Source organism: Erythrolamprus reginae, chromosome 2, assembly GCF_031021105.1.
Source record: "Erythrolamprus reginae isolate rEryReg1 chromosome 2, rEryReg1.hap1, whole genome shotgun sequence".
In the NCBI taxonomy this organism is placed as follows: domain Eukaryota; kingdom Metazoa; phylum Chordata; class Lepidosauria; order Squamata; family Dipsadidae; genus Erythrolamprus; species Erythrolamprus reginae.
The window spans coordinates 152,025,287-152,045,819 of NC_091951.1; the positions used below are offsets into that span (position 1 = coordinate 152,025,287).

At 40.3% G+C, this 20,533-nt stretch overlaps 1 protein-coding gene across 2 annotated transcripts in view; it reads right to left on the reverse strand.

The window, feature by feature from the left end:
• SLC16A5 (solute carrier family 16 member 5) overlaps window positions 1–19,741 on the reverse strand; it is a 23,179-nt gene extending 3,438 nt beyond the window's left edge. Inside the window, exons 1-4 of one of the 2 annotated variants that reach the window (XM_070739949.1) lie at window positions 19,360–19,741; window positions 11,600–11,847; window positions 2,230–2,373; window positions 895–1,740 (exon numbers count right to left, since the gene is read on the reverse strand). In XM_070739949.1, coding sequence (XP_070596050.1) covers window positions 895–1,740; window positions 2,230–2,373; window positions 11,600–11,819 — 1,210 coding nt within the window. In that variant the 5' untranslated portion in view covers window positions 11,820–11,847; window positions 19,360–19,741. Of the gene's footprint in view, window positions 1–894; window positions 1,741–2,229; window positions 2,374–11,599; window positions 11,848–18,570; window positions 18,907–19,359 lie in introns of those variants that run through there. The other variant, XM_070739950.1, reaches the window with a different exon arrangement.
• Between the last annotated feature and the right edge of the window lie 792 nt (window positions 19,742–20,533).

A 20,533-nucleotide genomic window follows, 5' to 3' on the forward strand; every position in this document is an offset into this window, starting at 1 on the left:
TGCTTTCTTTCTCTCTCTGAGCTTCGCGGCACACCTGACCATGTCTCACGGCACACTAGTGTGCCACGGCACACTGGTTGAAAAACACTGTGCTACAATATAGTGAATTCTGATTACATACAAAATCTGTGCCAACAGTACCACTGGGGCAGGGGTGAAATGCTCCTGGTTCGGCTGTCAGTTGTCGGAGAGCCGGTTGTGATGGCAGCGCGAGAATCTACCCACCCATCCAGATGCCACCATTTGGGTTCTTTTATTCTCTGCGTAGGCACAGAACACTATGCACATCCGCAGAGTGTAAAAGAACCAAATGGCGGCATCCAGGCAGATGGGTGGAGCCTCATAGTGCCTTCGCGACGGCTCTCCGACAACCAATAGGCACGAGTGAACCGGGAATATTTCACTCCTCACTGGAACCAATTCCTTTATTTATTTGTTTGTTTGTTTGTTTGTTTATTTATTTATATTTATTTATTTATATTTATTTATATTTATTTATATTTATTTATTTATAGTTATGCAAAATATTACACGGGGCAAAACCCGAACTCAGAACAATCTACATACATATACCCGTGAAAATCTACGAAAACAATTTATTTATATTTATATTTATATTTATATTTATATTTATATTTATATTTATATTTATATTTATATTTATATTTATATTTATATTTATATTTATATTTATATTTATATTTATATTTATATTTATATTTATATTTATATTTATATTTATATTTATATTTATATTTATATTTATATTTATATTTATATTTATATTTATATTTATATTTATTTGGATTGGATTGGATTGGTTTTGTATGTCTCCCCTCTCCGAGGACTCGGGGCGGCTCACAGCATATATAAAAACAGAGGTATGCTTCTTACCTGCAAGAGGGGGTCCAATAAGAATGGTGATACTTTCCAAGATGGTGAAAAGTCCCAAGGCACTAGAGAACCTGTCCATTTCCACTATGTCCATTAACACTTGGAAGAGAAGCGCCCCGATGACACTCATGGAGACACTATAGACCGAGCAGTAGATGACAAGAATACTATAGTCAGCTGAAAAAGCACAGATGAGGTTGCTCAGGCCGTTGAACATCACCGCTGCGCTAAAGAGGTAGATCCTCCTGCCAGTGAAGACACTAAGGCCCGAGAGAAGGCCTGCCATTGGGCGCATAAATATGTTGATGAATCCGATGATGGAAATTAGGAGGGCTGCTTTCTGTTCCTCCACTCCATTCAAGATGGCATAAGGCACCAAGTAAACGAGAGGCAGCACAAAACCCATCACCATCCAGGTAACTCCAAGGGTGTAGATTTGATAGCCTTTGTTCTTGCAGAAGATATCGAAGGCTAGGTACTTCTTCAGGGTCTGGGAACACGCGGTAAATCTTGACGGACATTGTTCTTTATGATGCGAAGAATTACCATTGGCCATTCCTCCAGCTGACTGTTCAGGACAAGATTTCAGTGGAAGGGCAGTCAGCTTACCTGGGACAGGTCTCATCACAGCCCCACACACGCAGCAGTTCAGTAACACTCCCCCAAAGATTAGAAATGAGTTTCTCCAGCCCATCTCATCAAGCAGGTTTTGGGAAATTAATGGCCACACTGTCATGCCAAGGGAAACTCCAGTGGAGGCCAGGGCGTTGGCTAATGCTCGCCGTTGTATGAAATAATAACCAAGTACTGTGATACTTGCTTGGAAGCTAAATGATGATCCCAGGCCTTTAAATAAAAAAAAAAGGATAAAAAATTAATCTGCAGTGCTAACATTTGTTTTACAGTATTCATCTCTGTGTATGTATGTTTATGATAATCAGAATTCCCCTACCTTAAAGTACATTAAATGAATTATTTTGGGGCACCACCTAGAACAAAGGTGGGATATGAACAATATTCTTAATCTACATTTCTTAATATTAATTCCATAAGAAAGTATCCGATTATTAGATCCCAGAAGTTTCTTACCCCATCTTCTGCCAAAAACACAACTCCTTTGATTATATTTGAAGTAGCAGCCAAGGATAATGTAATTACCACATTGCAGATAACAGAGACGAGCTTTTTAAATGTTTAAATGAATCACTATCACAATCTATACATAATCTATCACCATTTGCAACTTGGATTCAAGTTGCGCGGGAATATAAACTCTGAAAAGGAACCAAACAGGAAAGCATACAAACCATCCCATTGTACTTTTACTATACTCACCAGTGATGAATCCGGCTGTTAGGTAAAGCTGGCTAAGGGAGTTGGAGAAAGCACAGGCAACCATGCCCACTCCACTGAGGAAGCCTCCCACCATGATTGTGGTCCTGCAGCCAAATCGCTCCACCAAAATGCTACAAAGAGGACCTGAGAAGGAAACATTCAGGTTCAATTTCAAAAAAGAACAGTGATCAGCATACTGAAATGATTGCATTTGTTTAGCTTTATATCCTATGGCCGTGATGACGAACCTATGGCACGTATGCCACAAGTGGTAACGTTACGATGACGTCAGGGATCTGGTTCAGTCGGTGCCGGCCTATGGAGGCTGCCATCTTTTTTGAATTTTTTTGGAAATTGTTTGGGGAAATTTGGGGGGGGAGAATTATTTCCTGGATTTTTTTCTTCTGCGCATGTGCAGAAGCCACATTTCCAGCACTGGACATGCATCTCCGTCTTGTTTTTGGCTTTATTTATTTATTTATTTATTTATTTATTTATTCATTCATTCATTCATTCATTCATTCATTCATTCATTCCTAAGAGGTCATTTAGGGGTGTGCATAAGTGCACCAGAGTGACTTCCGTCCCGTCTTAAGGTTTCTCTTTTACTAGTATCATGTTTATAAATACAGTATTGTATCTTTGTATACCACCAATATGTACTTGACAAAACAAACAAATTTATTTAGTTAAGTTTTTTGCCATTGCATGTGCACATGTTTGCAAAGTGCACGCACCCCGACGAGGCACGACCAAGCGGCGCGGAAGGAAGCTAACTGGCAGCGAGGTAATTTAGAACCCATCCCTGCCTCAGATACCATGTGGTCGAGGCAAGCAAAGGAGCCAGACAGAGCAGCAGCAGCTATGACGGGCGAGTGGGGAAGATGAGGAGTGACTGGGCAGGGTAGGGGTGGGCAGGGCTAACACAGAATTTTAACAACTGGTTTTCCTAAACTGGCCCGAACAGGCTGAATCCCAACACTGGATACCACTGTTAAAAGAATGTGGCTTCCCGATTGACTTTGCTTGTCAGAGGCTTGCAAAGATGATCACTAGTGTTGGGTGAACCAAATCTGCAAAGTTCGGGCACGTGCCAAACTTTGCAGTGTTCGACATGCCGAACCCGAACTTTTAAAAAAGTTCGGGTAAAGTTCGGGTTCGGGTTCGACCAAACACTGTGAAACGTCGCCGCCTGGGAGGAGAGTGGGGAATCCCATCGTGGGATTTCCCACCTCCTTTTGCTTCTGGCGCTGCAAGCAAAAGGAGGTGGGGAATCCCATGAAGGGATTCCGGGGCTTTGACGTCACGGAGACTACTTCGTGGCTGGCCGAAACGGGGAGGAAGGAGTCTCCGTGATGTCAAAGCCCTGCCCCTGGAATCCCTTCGTGGGATTTCCCACCTCCTTTTGCTTGCAGTGCCGCTGTGGCATCCTTTTCTGTAAAAATAAAAGGAAGCAAAAGGAGGTGGGGAGTTCCCCACCTCCTTGTTTATTTTTACTTGTTTATTTTTACGCAGTGGCTTGCTGCAAGCAAAAGTTCGGGTTCGGCGAACTCACCCGAACTTCACGGCAAAGTTTGGGTGAGTTCGCCGAACCCGAACTTCATTGGGTTCGCCCAACGCTAGTGATCACATGAAGTCAGGACACTGCGACATCATAAATATGAGTCAATTGCTAAGCATCGTATTTTCGATCACTAGTCCATGCGGCTGTGTCATGTGTGGAAAATGGTGTAAGTCACTTTTTCATTGCTCTTTAGCTTTGAAGGTCATTCAGTGAACTGTTGTAACTCAAAACTCCATTTAGTAATTTAAGCTGCCCCAAATATTAATGTTTGAATATTATCTATAGATCAAGATTATATAAATTAAAGGGGCAAATTCATCAATAACACTGTTTTGGTACTTCCTGGTAATGAGCAATGTCAATAGAAACAGCTCACGTTGTACTATTAGAAGTCCCAGCAATTGTTTAATGATGATGTAATACATGCATTATGTAAGAGCAAGCAAAGCCTAATAGGTTAATTGGCAAAAGAAATCATTACCAAATGAAATATTTCACTAAGTTTCCCAACTCAGTGGATAACATAATCCTTTTCTTGTCAGCAAAACAACACCAGTGATTAAAGATCTGACGTAATATTATTATCACAGGCCCATTTATAAGAGAGATAATAACCAGGTGTTCCTGCTACCCATGGGATAAGAAGCTAATGAATTTTTCACCTACACTGTTAAACTCAAACAGTTTTTCAGATATTTACAAGAATAGGAATAAAGCCTAATAGGCATAACTCCTAGATAGTTCATAAGCACTATGAACATTTTATTTTTAAATGTTTCTTTTTAAATTTTATATTAATTTCTTTCTACCCACAGTCATTGAGAGTTGGATGGCAGACAGGTAATAATCCTGCGATGATATCGTTAGCATCATCAAACAAGAACACCTACGTACTATCCCAGGTTCTTGGGAAGAACTCAACAGGTGTATAAAAATGCCAAATGCAGTCTAACAGTTAAGCAACTAGCCATAATAATATCTGGCTGACTGTGCAATCAACCCTAATAATAATTACAATAATAAAAAGCTACAAGCAAATACAGTGGAACCCCGACATAAGAGCTGCTCTACTTAAGAGCAACTCGAGATAAGAGCTGGGAGGGGAGAGATATTTTTGTTCTACTTACAAGCCCAAATTCGAGATACAAGCGCCAAGGAGCTGTCTCCTGAAGCCAAACGCTAACTTCCGCGTTCGGCTTCAGGAGACAGCTGCGAAGCGGCGCGCGTGTTTTAAAAGGTTGCAGCCGGCCTGGGGGGCTCGGGGGGGTGCTTGCAGCTTTCTTTCTTGCTCTTTTTCTTTCTCTCTTTTACCTTCCCTTCCTCTATTTCTTCTTTTCTTTCTCCTTCCCACCTTCTTCCCTCCCTCCCTCCCTTCACTCATTCCTCTCTTACTCTCCCCTTTCATAAGTTTCCTTGCTTCCTTCCTCTGTTCCTGTCCCTTCCCCCTTTGTTTCTTTCTTTCTTTCTTGCTCTTTTTCTTTCTCTCTTTTACCTTCCCTTCCTCTATTTCTTCTTTTCTTTCTCCTTCCCACCTTCTTCCCTCCCTCCCTCCCTTCACTCATTCCTCTCTTACTCTCCCCTTTCATAAGTTTCCTTGCTTCCTTCCTCTGTTCCTGTCCCTTCCCTCTTTCCTTCCTTCCTTCCCATCCTCCGTCCATTCATTCACCCATTCCTCTCTTGATCGCTTAAAGCCGGTCCCTGGTGCAAAAAGGGTTGGGGACCTCTGTCCTACAGGATTGGGTGGCAGAGAAGTTGAACATATGTAAATTTAAAAGTTTAAGAAAGTTTACAAGTTAAGTGAAAGAAACTTCATTATTCATTTATATGTACATGTACATTTCTTCATTAAAAACATGTCTTTCTGCATAATTTAGACTAACTTTGTGAGTTTTTTGAGGGCTGGAACCAATTAAAATTATTTACATTAATTCCTATGGGGAAAAGTCGTTCGAGATAAGAGCTGCTCGACTTAAGAGCCCAGGTCCGGAACGAATTAAACTCGTATCTCGAGGTACCACTGTACTGCAGTTGATCATCTATATTCTAGCAAGTCTTCTACTTTTCTGAGGGGTGCAAATATGCATCTCTCTGGCTTCCAACCCATTGATGGGCAGGGAATCCATTCTGTGGCAACTAAAGTTCTGTTCTTGCCTTTCTCTATCCTGCCTTGTCACTAATTTTGTTCCTACAACTAATACTGCTTGCCTGAGATAATGATCATTTTTTCCAACTGTATAGTCTCAATAAAAATGCAGGCTTTAATTTAAAAAAAGAGTTTAACATTTATTTATTTATTTATTTTTGTATGCCGCCCCTCTCCGCAGACTCGGGGCGGCTCACAACAAAGTGAAAAAACAGTTTACAACAAATCTAAATTTCTACTAAAAACATTTAAAAGAAACCCCGTTTTCTAAACACACATACATACACACATACCATTCATAAATTGTATATGCCCGGGGGAGATGTCTCAGTTCCCCCATGCCTGACGACACAGGTGGGTCTTAAGGAGCTTACAAAAGGCAAGGAGAGTAGGGGCAGTTCTAATCTCCGGGGGGAGTTGGTTCCAGAGGGTCGGGGCCGCCACAGAGAAGGCTCTTCCCCTGGGGCCCGCCAACCGACATTGTTTAGTTGACGGGACCCGGAGAAGGCCCACTCTGGGGGACCTAATCGGTCGCTGGGATTCGTGCGGCAGCAGGCGGTCTCGGAGATATTCTGGTCCAGTGCCATGAAGGGCTTTAAAGGTCATAACCAACACTTTGAATTGTGACCGGAAGTTGATCGGCAACCAATGCAGACTGCGGAGTGTTGGTGAAACATGGGCATACCTAGGTAGGCCCATGACTGCTCTCGCAGCTGCATTCTGCACGATCTGAAGTTTCCGAACACTTTTCAAAGGTAGCCCCATGTAGAGAGCATTACAGTAGTTGAACCTCGAGGTGATGAGGGCATGAGTGACTGTGAGCACTGAGTCCCGGTCCAGATAGGGTTGCAACTGGTGCACCAGGCGAACCTGGGCAAACGCCCCCCCTTGCCACAGCTGAAAGATAGTTCTCTAATGTGAGCTGTGGATCGAGGAGGACGCCCAAGTTGCGGACCCTCTCCGAGGGGGGTCAATAATTCCCCCCCCCAGGGTAATGGAAGGACAGATGGAATTGTCCTTGGGAGGCAAAACCCACAGCCACTCCGTCTTATCCGGGTTGAGTTTGAGTCTGTTGACACCCATCCAGGCCCCAACAGCCTCCAGACACCGGCATATCACTTCCGATATATTTTTTTCTTTTCTGGAATTATTTTAGATAACATTTCAGTGCTTGCAATATAAAACTAGATCTATAGAACAACGATGTGTAAGGACTACTCATAGTCTGCTCAGTGGTCCTATGGAGAGTGAAATGAATATTTTCCAGCCTATCAGTTAAGTTTTACATCAACCTACGTTGAGGTAATGTAGGGCCTTTCCCTCAATTTGTCTTAATGTTTTCTCCTCAGCAATCTTAGAGAATAATTTTCATAATTTGGAAGATGGGGTCTGCCTTTGTGGCACAGGGGACGTTTTGCTATATTATCATTTATTATATTGCTCATTCTGTTAAGGTATTTATATCACTCACAAAACTCTGTTTTTGATTGACAAACCAGATGTAGCTTATTGTCAGGTAAATATTACTCTTAAGACCCAAGCTCATATCCTGCTAGCCACAGCACAAGGATATGACACTAACTATTCACAGAGGACTTCCTTCATAACATTACCTCCATCTCACTGTTAGCCAACTGCTGAGGTAATCTGGACTCATTTCAGATGTTCGGAAATGCAAGTAGTATACAGTATTCCCCATTATGCTAACACAAAAGTCCCCAAGAGTACAAGCTTGGTTCTGTTCAACTGGCCCATTAGATGTGCTGTGACACAACAGCAGAGCACAGAGCTGTTCTGAGTGCACATTAAAGGCAGATTGTGGGAACCACAAAGATTAAACTGTTATTTTCCTGCCATCTCTAACATAGGAGAAAAATTAAGCAAAATGGTTATATGGATCAGCCCTCAATGTGGCCCAGTTCTATGATGCAGCCGGTTGAGTACATCAGCTGAATTTTTAAGAATTGGTTTAGTGATTCAATCTCTTCAGTTTTATCTGGATCTTGCCAATGGATTTTTGTGTTCAATGGTTTTTTGCCTCTTGGTTTGTTTCTTATTTTGAATTGGTCAATGACTGTAGCAAAGATTTGTCTGATAGGGTGGAAAATGCTCTGATAGTTTTAGTTGGCTTAATACTTTCCTATGGTGGGGTCCATAGGCTGAAATTCTAGTACTCCTCTCACAGGCTCGGAGTGGGCTTGAAAAGAAAGCCAATACAATAATCCCTTGCTACTTCGCTTTCACGGATTCGCTATTTCACGGGTTTTCAAAGGGGGCTTAAAACCATTAAAAATTTTAAATCCATTAAAAATTCATAAAATTCTTCTACAGTACTACTGTACTCTATTAAAGCAGCGGTCCCCAAACTATGGCCCGCAGGCCGCATGCAGGCCGCTGAGGCCATTTATCCAGCCTGCGGGTGAGTACAGGAGCACAGGATGCATCTGCATCCTGTGCTCCTGGCCACTGTTCCCTGTAGCCTGTGCGGTCGCGCAGCCGTGCAGGCAAAAAACAAATTCCACGCAGGTTTTTCAAACCCCGCGCGGTCGGCCGGGAGAAACCAACGTGGGCTCTGAGCCCCGCCTGGCTTCTCCGGCTGTGTCCCGGGACCATGCCCCGCCCATTCCTGCTGATATTCCTCCTGCCGCCGGGAAGAAACAGGAAGCAAAAAAATCCCCCAGGAAACAAGAGGCAGCGGTTGGATGACCTAGTCACCTGCATGCAGAAGCGGCACCCAGGGGGAAAAGCAGCAGGTGTAAACTTGTGCCTACACTGGAGCTGTCGCCTCGCCCTCTCTCCATCTTTCCCGTAAGTTGACTTGTGGGGAGTCTCATTTTTTCAGCAGAGAGAGAGACAGAGATGCACCCCCTCAAGTTCATTCATCCTGCCTGCTTAGACTTTTTAATATTGGAATTGTTCGTTGAAACAATAAGTGATCACATTACATCGGTCTCAGCTATATGTTAAATTGAAAAAGCTTTCTCACAGGATATTTTGTGGGGATTAAAAAAACCACCCTCATAAAAAAACCACCTTCTTATTTGGAGTCCTCTCATTTTTCAAGAATTCTCTCATATTTTTCAGACATTGGCTTTGTTAAACGTTAAGCGTACTTTAAATACAGATTGATAATTTGGACGTTCGCGGCAGAGCCTCTCCCACCCCCACCCGTCAAGGCGCATGGTGGGGCACAGAAGTTTTTGTGAGAGAGAGAGAGAAAAGAGAGAGAGAAAGAAAGAAAAGGGAAAGAGAAGTGGAGAGGAAGGAAGGAGGGAAGGAAGGAAGGAAGAAGGGAGGGAGGAAAGAAGGAAGGAAGGAAGGAAGGAGAAATGGAGGGAACAAGGAAGAAAGGAAGGAAGGAAGGAAGGAAGAATGAAATAAATGGAGGGACAGAGGAAGGAAGGACTGTTTTGGGGGGGTAATTTTTCCCCCTCTTAACATCCATTCAAACCACACAATGTGCCATCTAATTTTCCATGAATAAAATGTAGTATTTTGTTAGTAACTAATATCAATCATCAAAAAAGATGCAAAAGGTTTTTTTTCTAATTTTGTCATCCAGTTACATTCATTTTCTTTTAATTAAATTCCCTCCTTAATGTTCCTTCAAAAAGTACACCACCGAATATATTTCTAACTTATTAACCATTATGCCAAAGTGCTTCCTTCTTTCTTTATACATTTTTCTATAAGCCAAGAAAACCTTGTATAGCCAATCAGATGTCAACAAAAGATACCGTAATTAAAAACAAAACATAAATATATATGAATTTCAGACTTCTTCCCCCCCCTCTAAATAGTACCTTCCCATTTTGTTTTTTTCTTTAAAATAAAGTATGTACAGTGTGCATAGGGATTTGTTCATAGTTTTTATTTATAGTCTGGACCTCCAACAGTCTGAGGGACAGTGAACTGACCCCCTGTGTAAAAGGTTTGAGGACCCCTGTATTAAAGAAACTGGTAGGATATCACAAGTAGTTCCAGCTGAGAAACATTATAGAATGATTGTTTAATGCAAAGGGTGGGTTTTAAAAGTCCAAATAATCATTAAATACATTAAAAATTATCTTTACTCTACTTACACAGAAATTCATTTTTCACGGGTGGTCCTGGAACGCATCCCCCGTGAAAAACAAGGGATCACTGTACATATATTTTGTTTAAAACAACTTTAAGCATGGACATGAGTAAGAGATATGATTTAGAAAGACTTTATGAGTATGTTTAGACACTGCCTTCTTTTTAGGGCTGAGATCGTATGAAGCGAGTGACCCAAAATCACTTAGATGGTTTTGTATCTAAGGTGGGAAGTAGAGTTCACAATGTAATTTTTGCAGTCTTAATCTCTACACCACACTGTTTCTCAATTATATGATAAAATATGCACCTATTAATATGGACTCTTCTTCCTCAGCTTTCTGGGCTAACCTTACTTGAAAAAGCAGCAATTTTAAAAATTAAGCAATTAAAATTAATCAGCCTTCTGACCTTACTTGAAAAAACAGCAAATAAAATGGAAAGCAAAAACCATTGTAATTTAAATGAAGCAAGTAAAAAGAGCAAGTATGGACTAGTGGTCATGGCACCAATAATCTGCAAGTTGTAAGGCCATCCTAGGCATGAAAGCTGCCTGGGTGACTTTGAGCCAGGCACTTTCTGAGTCCAATCTACCTCACAGGATTGTTGCTGGGAATATAGAAGTAGGAAAGAATATTACTCTGTTCACTACCTTGAGTTATTTATATATAAAAAAATAAAGACAGGACAAACCTAGTTAAAGTGACAGTCAGCCAGCCAGCCAGCTAGCTAGCTATATGGAACCCACAATCTATCAAAAAATTCTTTCAGTTGTTTATTAAATTGTAGATATCACATATTGAACATGACGCATAAAAAGTAGTTTGGGTGGGGAGAGGAAGATACTTTGGAGATTAGAACCATATAGCAAAGCTTGAAGGGGAAGAGGGACATTGTGATCTCACTATATACAGTGCTGGTGAGACCACATTTGGAATACTGTGTTCAGTTCTGGAGAACTCACCTACAAAAAGATATTGACGAAATTGAACGGGTCCAAAGACGGGCTACAAGAATGGTGGAAGGTCTTAAGCATAAAACGTATCAGGAAAGACTTAATGAACTCAATCTGTCTAGTCTGGAGGACAGAAGGAAAAGGGGGGACATGATCGAAACATTTAAATATGTCAAAGGGTTAAATAAGGTTCAGGAGGGAAGTGTTTTTAATAGGAAAGTGAGCACAATAACAAGGGGACACAATCTGAAGTTAGTTGGGGGAAAGATCAAAAGCAACATGAGAAAATATTATTTTACTGAAAGAGTAGTAGATCCTTGGAACAAACTTCCAGCAGACATGGTAGATAAATCCACAGTAACTGAATTTAAACATGCCTGGGATAAACATATATGCATCCTAAGATAAAATACAGAAAATAGTATAAGGGCAGACTAGATGGACCATGAGGTCTTTTTCTGCCATCAGTCTTCTATGTTTCTATGAAGAGAAAACATACCTACCAAAGAGATCCTTGGTAATTCTCTTTATTAGACTATTATTTTCTAGTTAGCAATTGAGCTTGTGCTCTTTTCATGGGACCTCAATGACATTTAAGAAGAAAGTTAATCAATAAACACAAAATACCCACCACCTGCATGGAGGACAGCTGTCATAATGGAGGGGAACCATGATGTCTCACTATTGGTAGCGTGGAAATCATGCTGCAGATCCTTGAAGAAGACTCCGATGCACGAAGGAAAACCCAGTGTGAGACCTTGAACCAGCACTGTAGCTACTAAGACCATCCAAGCCCATCCTCGATCCTGGTCTTTGATGATTCTAGGAGATGTTTCTTCTTCTTGGAGCATCTTTGCAAGGTGTCTTTTCCTAGAATACCTAATTGGAAGACAGCAGGCAAATGATATGAACCACAATTGGATTAGTGCTAAGGCGACAACAGTGGAACTACTGAACTACAGTTCATGCAGCAGTTCATTTTTGTTTTAACAGAGAACTTCCCAGTCACAATCTCTTGGAATTACACCAACCCATTTTATTTTATATGTTTTGCTTTATGTCAGAAGATTGTAAATGCCTGTAGGTAAGGGGTTAGACACACCTCCAGTGGCAAATGACCAACACTAGTACTCAGTTCTCACTGCTTTTAACTTTCACCTGTTTTTGGCCCATGGAGTTTCTTCATTGTCTCAACTGCATATCATAAATGTTTTGTATCAGGAAATGGCAAAGTTTGCAAATCTCATTTATTTGTTTGTTTGTTTGTCTATCTATCTATCTATCTATCTATCTATCTATCTATCTATCTATCTATCTATCTATCTATTTGATTTGGTTTGTATGCCGCCCCTCTCCAAAGACTCGGGGCGGCTAACAACAATATAAAAAGACAATGTAAACAAATCTAATATTAAAAACAATCTAAAAAAACCCAATTTAAAGAACCAATCATCCATACAAGCATACAATGTATAAATTCTATAAGCCTAGGGGGAAGGGAAATTTCAATTCCCCCATGCCTGACGAGGAGCTTGCGAAAGGCAAGGAGAGTGAGGGCAACTCTGATATCTGGGGGGAGCTGGTTCCAGAGGGTCGGGGCCGCCACAGAGAAGGCTCTTACTCCTGGGTCCCGCCAAACGACATTGCTTAGTAGACGCCAAATGACATTGCTTAGTCGACGGGACCTGGAGAAGGCCAACTCTGTGGGGCCTAACCAGTCGCTGGGATTTGTGTGGCAGAAGGCGGTCTCGGAGAATTATTTGTTCTTCATAATCAGTCTTGTAACAAAAGCTCTTCCACAATTTCTGTTTCTCTTGGGTGTAATGTTAAGTGTTTGGATAGCAGGCTTTAAATTTCAAATCCCTTCTATTATGCCACTTCATTGTTTCAACTGAGTGTCATAAATGTTTTTGTCAGAAAAAGCTAAATTTTGTAAATCCCAATTGCTTTTCACAACTAACCTTGCAGCGAACGTTCTTGCACAAGTTCTGTTGCTCCTGGGTGTAATATTAGGTGTTTGGATAGCAGGCTTTAAATTTCACATCCCTTCTATTATGCCACTCCGTTGTCTCAACTGAGTGTCATAAATGTTTTTGTCAGAAAAAGGTAAATTTTGTAAATCTCAATTGCTTTTCACAACTAACCTTGCAGTGAACGTTCTTGCACAAGTTCTGCTGCTCCAGGGTGTAATATTAGGTGTCTGGAGAACAGGCTTTAAATTTCACATCCCTTCTATTATGCCATTTCGTTGTCTCAACCGAGTATCGTAAGTGTTTTGTGTCAAGAAGAGGCAAAGCTGGTAAATCTCAATTATTTGTTTTTCACAACCGGACTTGTAGTGAATGTTCTTGCTGTGTAATGTATTTGGATAGCAGGACTTAAATGCCAAATCCCTTCCACTATGCATTATACTATTTTTAGGATTTATTCGCACATGTATCCATTGACATTGCCTCCATCAAATATCTGTAATATTTGAAAGTGGTTCGAATAGAAGTTATTGATAACTTCTATTGCCTTTCTATTTCAAAAGTATAAGAAAACCCCTCTTCCCAATGTTTTTGAGTGTTACTTGTGAAGATATCTAAAGAGAAATTTAAGATCTCATAAAGGTTACATGGAATAACACCAAGGAGCCACATGTTTATTTTAAATGCAATAGCGACAAAGAAATAATCTGGTTCAATAAATAAGATATATTTAATCTGCAGGGAGAAACATGTAGGGCAGTCATTTTAGCCAGCCACTAAAACCCAAGAAAAGCAAATATACATATTTTTCAGGAACAGGGTTGTATTGATGTGCTTGAAAAATACCATTTGCCTTTTCCTAAAGAAGAAAATCACCAGGAAATACCTCACAGTTTCAAGGACAATGTCGGCATTCCTTCCTCCAATTCCTCCTATAAGCAAGATAAATTAGCCTACACTGGCATAGGTTCCAATTTACCTCACTGATGTTTCGCTTCCCTTTGCGCTGTGAGCATGTGCCATAATTTTTTTAAAAAAACCATAGCAAAAAAAATGGCAGCCATATGCACAGTGCTCAAACTCAGCTTCTACGCATGCTCAGAAGGGGGGGGGAATTCATTTTTTAAAAAATTTAAAAAAAAGATGGTACCCATGGACCAGCACCGATGAGTTTGAACCAAGAAGAACCTACTCTTGGCCTGGACGTATGGCTCCCACCCCTGTTTAATTACAAACTAGCCTCCATCTAACTTTCCAACCCTTGTATGCAGCTTAATTATACAAGAATAGGTATTTAATTATTTAACTAATTATTCAGTTGGTTCTTTCTAAGAAAGAATATTAAAGTTTGCTCACCTTTAATCTTTTCTTTCTCTCTCTCTCTCTCTCTATCTCTCTATTTGTGTCAAATTTTTAAAGTAGCGGGTTTGTGGGCAGAGGCTGTTTTAAAAAACTTGATTCCTACCCTAAAAAGTAGGATTTATAAAAGCCCTTAATAAATAACAAAATACAATTTGCCAATAAGACATTTCTGTATTTTGTTATTTATTAAGGGCTTTTATAAAAGTTCTCACGGAGAAAGACGGCATATAAATGTGAACAAACAAACTAACTAACTAATAAATAAATATTATTTTAGAAATATCCTAAATGCATGCAAGAATACACATGCAAAATTAGTTATCTACAATTTTACAATACATTAGCAGGAAGATTAGTATATGTCATTTTTTAAAATTTAAGTTGTTTATTTGAAAAATACTCAGATGTTTCTAATTGGAAACCACTTTTAGAGTTTGTGCTTGAGGTGGAAAAAAATGAAACTTTGATTTTGGGTTTTGCTGATTAGGTACATTTGTTGTTATAGAAATTGTCAGTATATATTGCTACATAAAAGTAGAGGTTGTACATTGTTATCTTATTGTAAAGGAGTCAGCAGTCAATGCTTTTCTTCTTCTTCTTACCCTACACCTTTTCCTTTCCCCCTTTGCCTTCTTTATTTTTCCATTATTTTCTTTTTATTTCTGTATTTTACATTTTGATAAATTAATAAAAATATAACATAAAATAGTCTATTTTATTAATGGGAAAGAAAAATGGTTTCCTTTGGTTTTTCATCTGGTGCTTGCTCACACACAACGTTCAAAATAAACCACTAGCAAAAGTAGTGAGTAACTGGCATAAGCACTTGATTCAGACTGTATAATTAAGCTCAATGTACTGCCCTTTATGTCTCCAAACCTCTTTTTTATACAGCTCAGAATCCAGCCTGGATTGGATCCCCCCAAAAATCCCACAAAGAATATACTAAGTCTTTATACAGATTTATTTGAGGAACTGAGCAGAATTGGCCTTGACTAAGTATTTCTATGCCTGTTTTCTAGGAAGTTTTCTTTTTTAAAGAAAATGCAAAAATCACCCATTACACAAAATTGCATGGATGCAATCAGCAATAATGGAGTACATTTCCCCCACTCCATTTCAAAATTATTCTTATACATAGATGTGGGATAATGATCACATTGCCTAGCTACCTATGGCTGCTCAATATAGTTGAAGTTTGCTACAAGGAGACTGCCTATTCTTTTTGGGTGACTAAGTAGATATTAATCTGACATCAGGAAAGGCATTAGTTGAGGAACACTTCCTTCTCTATGACAGGGCGTACTGTGATCGACCTTTAAGAGTCCATTACTGACCAATTTTCAAAGGAAAGTTGAGAAATAAGCCACCAAATTACCCGGAATACATTACTTGTGGCATCTTGAACAGGGGTATTCCTTAAACCACTAAGCAAGTTTTTACTATCAGCAGCAAGCGTTTTATGAATCACCTTGTATCGCTTCTTACTCAACCCACCTGCAACTACACGCCCACACATTTCGTGCTCAGGCTAACATTTCAGGCTGCTAATGTAATGAATAAAGCAATTAAAGATTTTTTTAAAAAAAGGAACTGTGATCCAAGGGCTCCAGCATGCACTTGCCAGGACTAAAGCAAGCGTGGCCCTTCAGTGAAAGAACTGCTCAAACTATAAATCAGGTACTAATAGAACTGGGGCCCTCCAGTCCCACTTGCAACCTCCCCCTGCAACTGATTCAATGGGGCTAGGGTCACGCTGAAGGTGTCTGTGGCATTTGCTTACAGAGGTAGCTGCTATGGCCACAATACCACGATACCTCCAAGGACTTCCTTTATACATCAACTGGTAAGATCTCTTGGTTTATCCCAGGAAGCTGCCTTACTTTCTTCTGCAGCAAACCTTTTAAAAGGCTACCGCTGTCTGCACATTACTTCTTTCTTGATTTAACGTTGGATTTTTCTTACCCTGAAAATTTTTATGTAACTCAAGTAAAGTTTTCTAAATCCTTGCAGTGGAAGAACCTCCAGGGGCTTTTAAAGCGTTCCTACCATTAATATTTTAAAAATTGCCCTTAAATAGCTGAGTAAAATTGTAACTGACTTCCATACTATTTAGAAAGAGTGCATTTTCTGAATATGAATTTTACTATATCCTATCCATGTTGCAACCCTTAACCAACTATTTAAAGAAATATCATTTCAACATACTAGAGGCAATGATTTATTTCTAGCCTATCACAGCCTGTTCCCTTTGTCATAGGAGTAACTTTTATCACTTTATTTAAACAAACACATTAAAAAAAATAGTGCTAACACCCAGTCTGGCCTCTTTTGTTATATTGTCATTAGTAAAACACAAAATATTGTTTTTTTTGTAAGCAGTCATCTTTATAATATGAATGCTTAAACTTTTTGTTCAATTAATGTTCATTATAGTAAAACAAAACGAGAAAGGAATTTTTCACATTTATAAAGTGAATTATAGATGTGTACCAGTATAATGCTATAAAACATACTTGTTTAACTGATGTTTAATTTTTCCTTTAATATTTAAGAAAATGTAGTTTTAATACAAAAAAGTGCTGACAACCAAGTGAAAAAAGTGATGATGCCTACAAAGGGAAATATGCACAGAACAATGACAAATTTCTTTGTCTTGACATTTTAAAAAGTCAGCATAATAGCACAAAAATATTTAACTTTCTGAAGGCTGTATTACTCCATCCTTTAAAAAGATGTTTCCACGAAAAAAAAAAAAAAAGAGATACAACAACATGCTGGAAAAACAAATGAGGATTTTCAGAGAATTTCTTAAGCGCATATAATTGTGCAAACATTTGTCAGTGATTTCACAAGTTTTCATCTGGAAGCACTTAGTATCAGAACATAGCACTCGCCATCAATCCAGGAACAAATGCACTGAAATAAAGAAGGGCCAGACTATCTTTGAGACCACCTTCTGCAGCATAGCTCCCAGCAGGGTTGGTCTCCTCTGGGTCCCATCAGATAAACAATGTTGGCTGGCAGGGCCATGGGGGAGGGCCTTCTCTGTGATGGCTCTGACTCTCTGGAACCAGCTACCTCCTGAGATCCGGACTACCCCCACCTTAGTGGCCTTCCAGAAGGCTGTAAAGATCTATTGACTCGATGGCTTACCATCAAGATCCAGCCATAAATGGCATTTATAGTTTTTCCTTACATTTTGTTTTAATTTTTTTTAAATTGCTTTTTTAGATGTTCTAATATTATACTGTATGTTTTAAGTTTTTGATTGTGAGCCTTCCTAGGGTCCCTAGGGAACTGGGTGTATATAAATTGAATTAATTAGATAGATAGATAGATAGATAGATAGATAGATAGATAGATAGATAGGTAGGTAGGTAGGTAGGTAGGTAGATAGATAGATAGGAAGATAGATAGGTAGGTAGGTAGGTAGATAGATAGGAAGATAGATAGATAGATAGATAGGAAGATAGATAGATAGATAGATAGATAGATAGATAGATAGATAGATAGATAGATAGGAAGATAGATAGATAGATACCGTAGATAGATAGATAGATAGATAGATAGATAGATAGATAGATAGGAAGATAGATAGATAGATAGATAGATAGATAGATAGATAGATAGATGATAGATAGGAAGATAGATAGATAGATAGATAGGAAGATAGATAGATAGATAGATAGATAGATAGGAAGATAGATAGATAGATAGATAGATAGGAAGATAGATAGATAGATAGATAGATAGATAGATAGATAGATAGATAGATAGATAGATAGATAGATAGATAGATAGACCGGAAAGACAACAGTTTAGAAAAAGAGGGAACATGAAAGAGCTCCCCTCTAATTCCCCAAAGCAAGTGTAAAGTCAGACCTAATTATACAGCTCTACTGTATATCAGTTTCTGGAAACTTAACAATAACAACAAATACCATTGGCCAATAATGTGCCCTAGATCATAATCTTAAGTATGTATATATCATGTACTGTATGTGTGTGTGTGTTTGTGTGTGTGTGTGTGTGTGTATGTATGTATATTTTTCAGGCTGTAAAATGGTTAAGGAAACACATACTTTTTCAGGCTGTAAAATGGTTAAGGAAACACATACTTTTTCAGGCTGTAAAATGGTTAAGAAAAAAAATTTCCGGAACGGAAAAAAAAAAATCCCATAAACCCGATACAGAAGCAAAGTTTTAGCCAGAAAATATTGACGGCGTTTCAAATGAATCTCTCTCTCTCTCCACACACACAACACACCGCAATTTTCCATGGAGCTCCACAAAGTTCTCCTGGGATTGTAGGACTCCAGGAAGGGCAATCTGAAGCACCTCGCTACAAGGTACAGTTCAGTCCACGGGCGAGTGCGGTATTTCGTAACTTGCCTCTCCCAAGAGCAAGAAACGGCGCCAGTTTCCTGTTGTTACAGAGATCTTTGTCGCCTTCGGCTGTCACCAAAATAAAACGGCAACCATCACTCCTGTTTAGTCTGGATCTCTCCGTGCATTCGTTTTTCAGAGCCCACCACGGGGGCCACGAACGGAAACCAGGCCTCTGTTTTTAGCACCAAGGTGGGAGCCCTTCTTTCCTATGTGTGTGTGTTAATGTTGATTTAACCACAATCTATGTGGGGAATTCCCATCTCCGTCTTAAAGCGACGGTCTCGCTCTTTGACAGCCGGCCAACTTCCTGATTGCAGGGACTGATTAGGTTTCAGGCTGCGATCCAGGCAACAGAGAGAGAGAAGAAGAAGCTGCTTTTCTCTTATGCAAACCGAACTAATCCAAACCTCGCCGCCCGCGTTTGGAGAAGAGAAAGCGGCGATCCGCGACACGTGTCGATAGATCCCTCCCCCGCCCCCCCACCGTCCCAGTGGATTACACGCCGAGGGCTCTCTATTGGCGGGAAAGCGAGAAAGGAAGGAAAAAGGGATCCGGGCTGAGATAGATTTTAGCTTTTAATATTCCACATACACACACACTCGCACACACACAAAATCTCGCCAAAGTTCCTCCGGCTCCGGATCCCAGCCGATCGCTTGTTTCCTACCTGCTGAAGGGGAGAAGCGCGGGGCTTGAGGGCTCCTTCCTTGGCGAGGAATCCCCGTGGGCGCCTTCCGTTCGCTTCTCCCGCTGCTTTCCCCAGCGGGGCTGCCGGGTGAAACAGCTTTTAACCCTCGCCGCAGCGGCAACAGGCGGAGGCGGAGGAGAAGGAGGGAGGAGACTGGGCGCTGGGAGAGCCCATAGATTATCTCTGGTTGCTCGACCAACCCCGGGATGACAGAGGTCGACCGCGGGGAGTCTCTGCCCGGTTCTCCGAGGCGCCTTGTTTGTCGAAGGGTTGGCACGTTTCCCCCGGAGATTGCGTGACCGAGGAGCAAAGGTGCGCTTGGGCGACTGGGTTTGGTTCTTTTGAAGGTCGTGATCTGTCAGGGATCTGCTTTATTGTTTCCTTCGTCTTTTCTTACTGAGGGGATTGGTGTGACACGGTTATTTTTCAGGCTCCAGGTGGGTCTAGAACTAGATGGATTGGGGGGGGGGGGGTTGTATTTTTTCTTTCTGAACTTTCTGACACTTTCGTTGTAGGATGTGGTGAACTATTACTCTCTAGTTTCGTCACCAATAAAGTTAGAAATGAGTCATCTAGATTTTTTTTTAAAAAAAATTGGAGAGAGTTTGGTTGAGTATTTAACGCAGAGGTCTTCAAACTTAGCAACTTTAAGACTTGTGGACTTCAACTCAGCTGTGCTGGCTGGAGAATTCTGGGAGTTGAAGTCCACAAGTCTTAAAGTTGCTAAGTTTGAAGACCCCTGACAACGTATTCATCTGAGCTTGAATTGATACAGCCCAAACATAGGCCTGTTGTTAATTATAAAAACTGAGAAAAACACACACACACACACATTTTTGTTTTAATATTTTTTCAGAGTTGAAACCTGCAGTCACCTGTACTCACTTTGTGCTAACCATATTAATGGTTATATTAATTGGATTTCAGATGTGTTATTGTATTTTTTTTTTAAATATATATGTTGTGCGTCCATAGAGAGGGGGCGGCACACAAATCCAACAAACAAACAAACAAACAAACAAACAAACAAACAAACAAACAAACCATAAACTAGAGATTAGTTGTTATGGCTTTTGAAGCTGCCTGACTACAGATTGACTCCGGACTCTTAACTTCCTACCTCAAACCAGGCCACCATTAATACAAGCCAAAA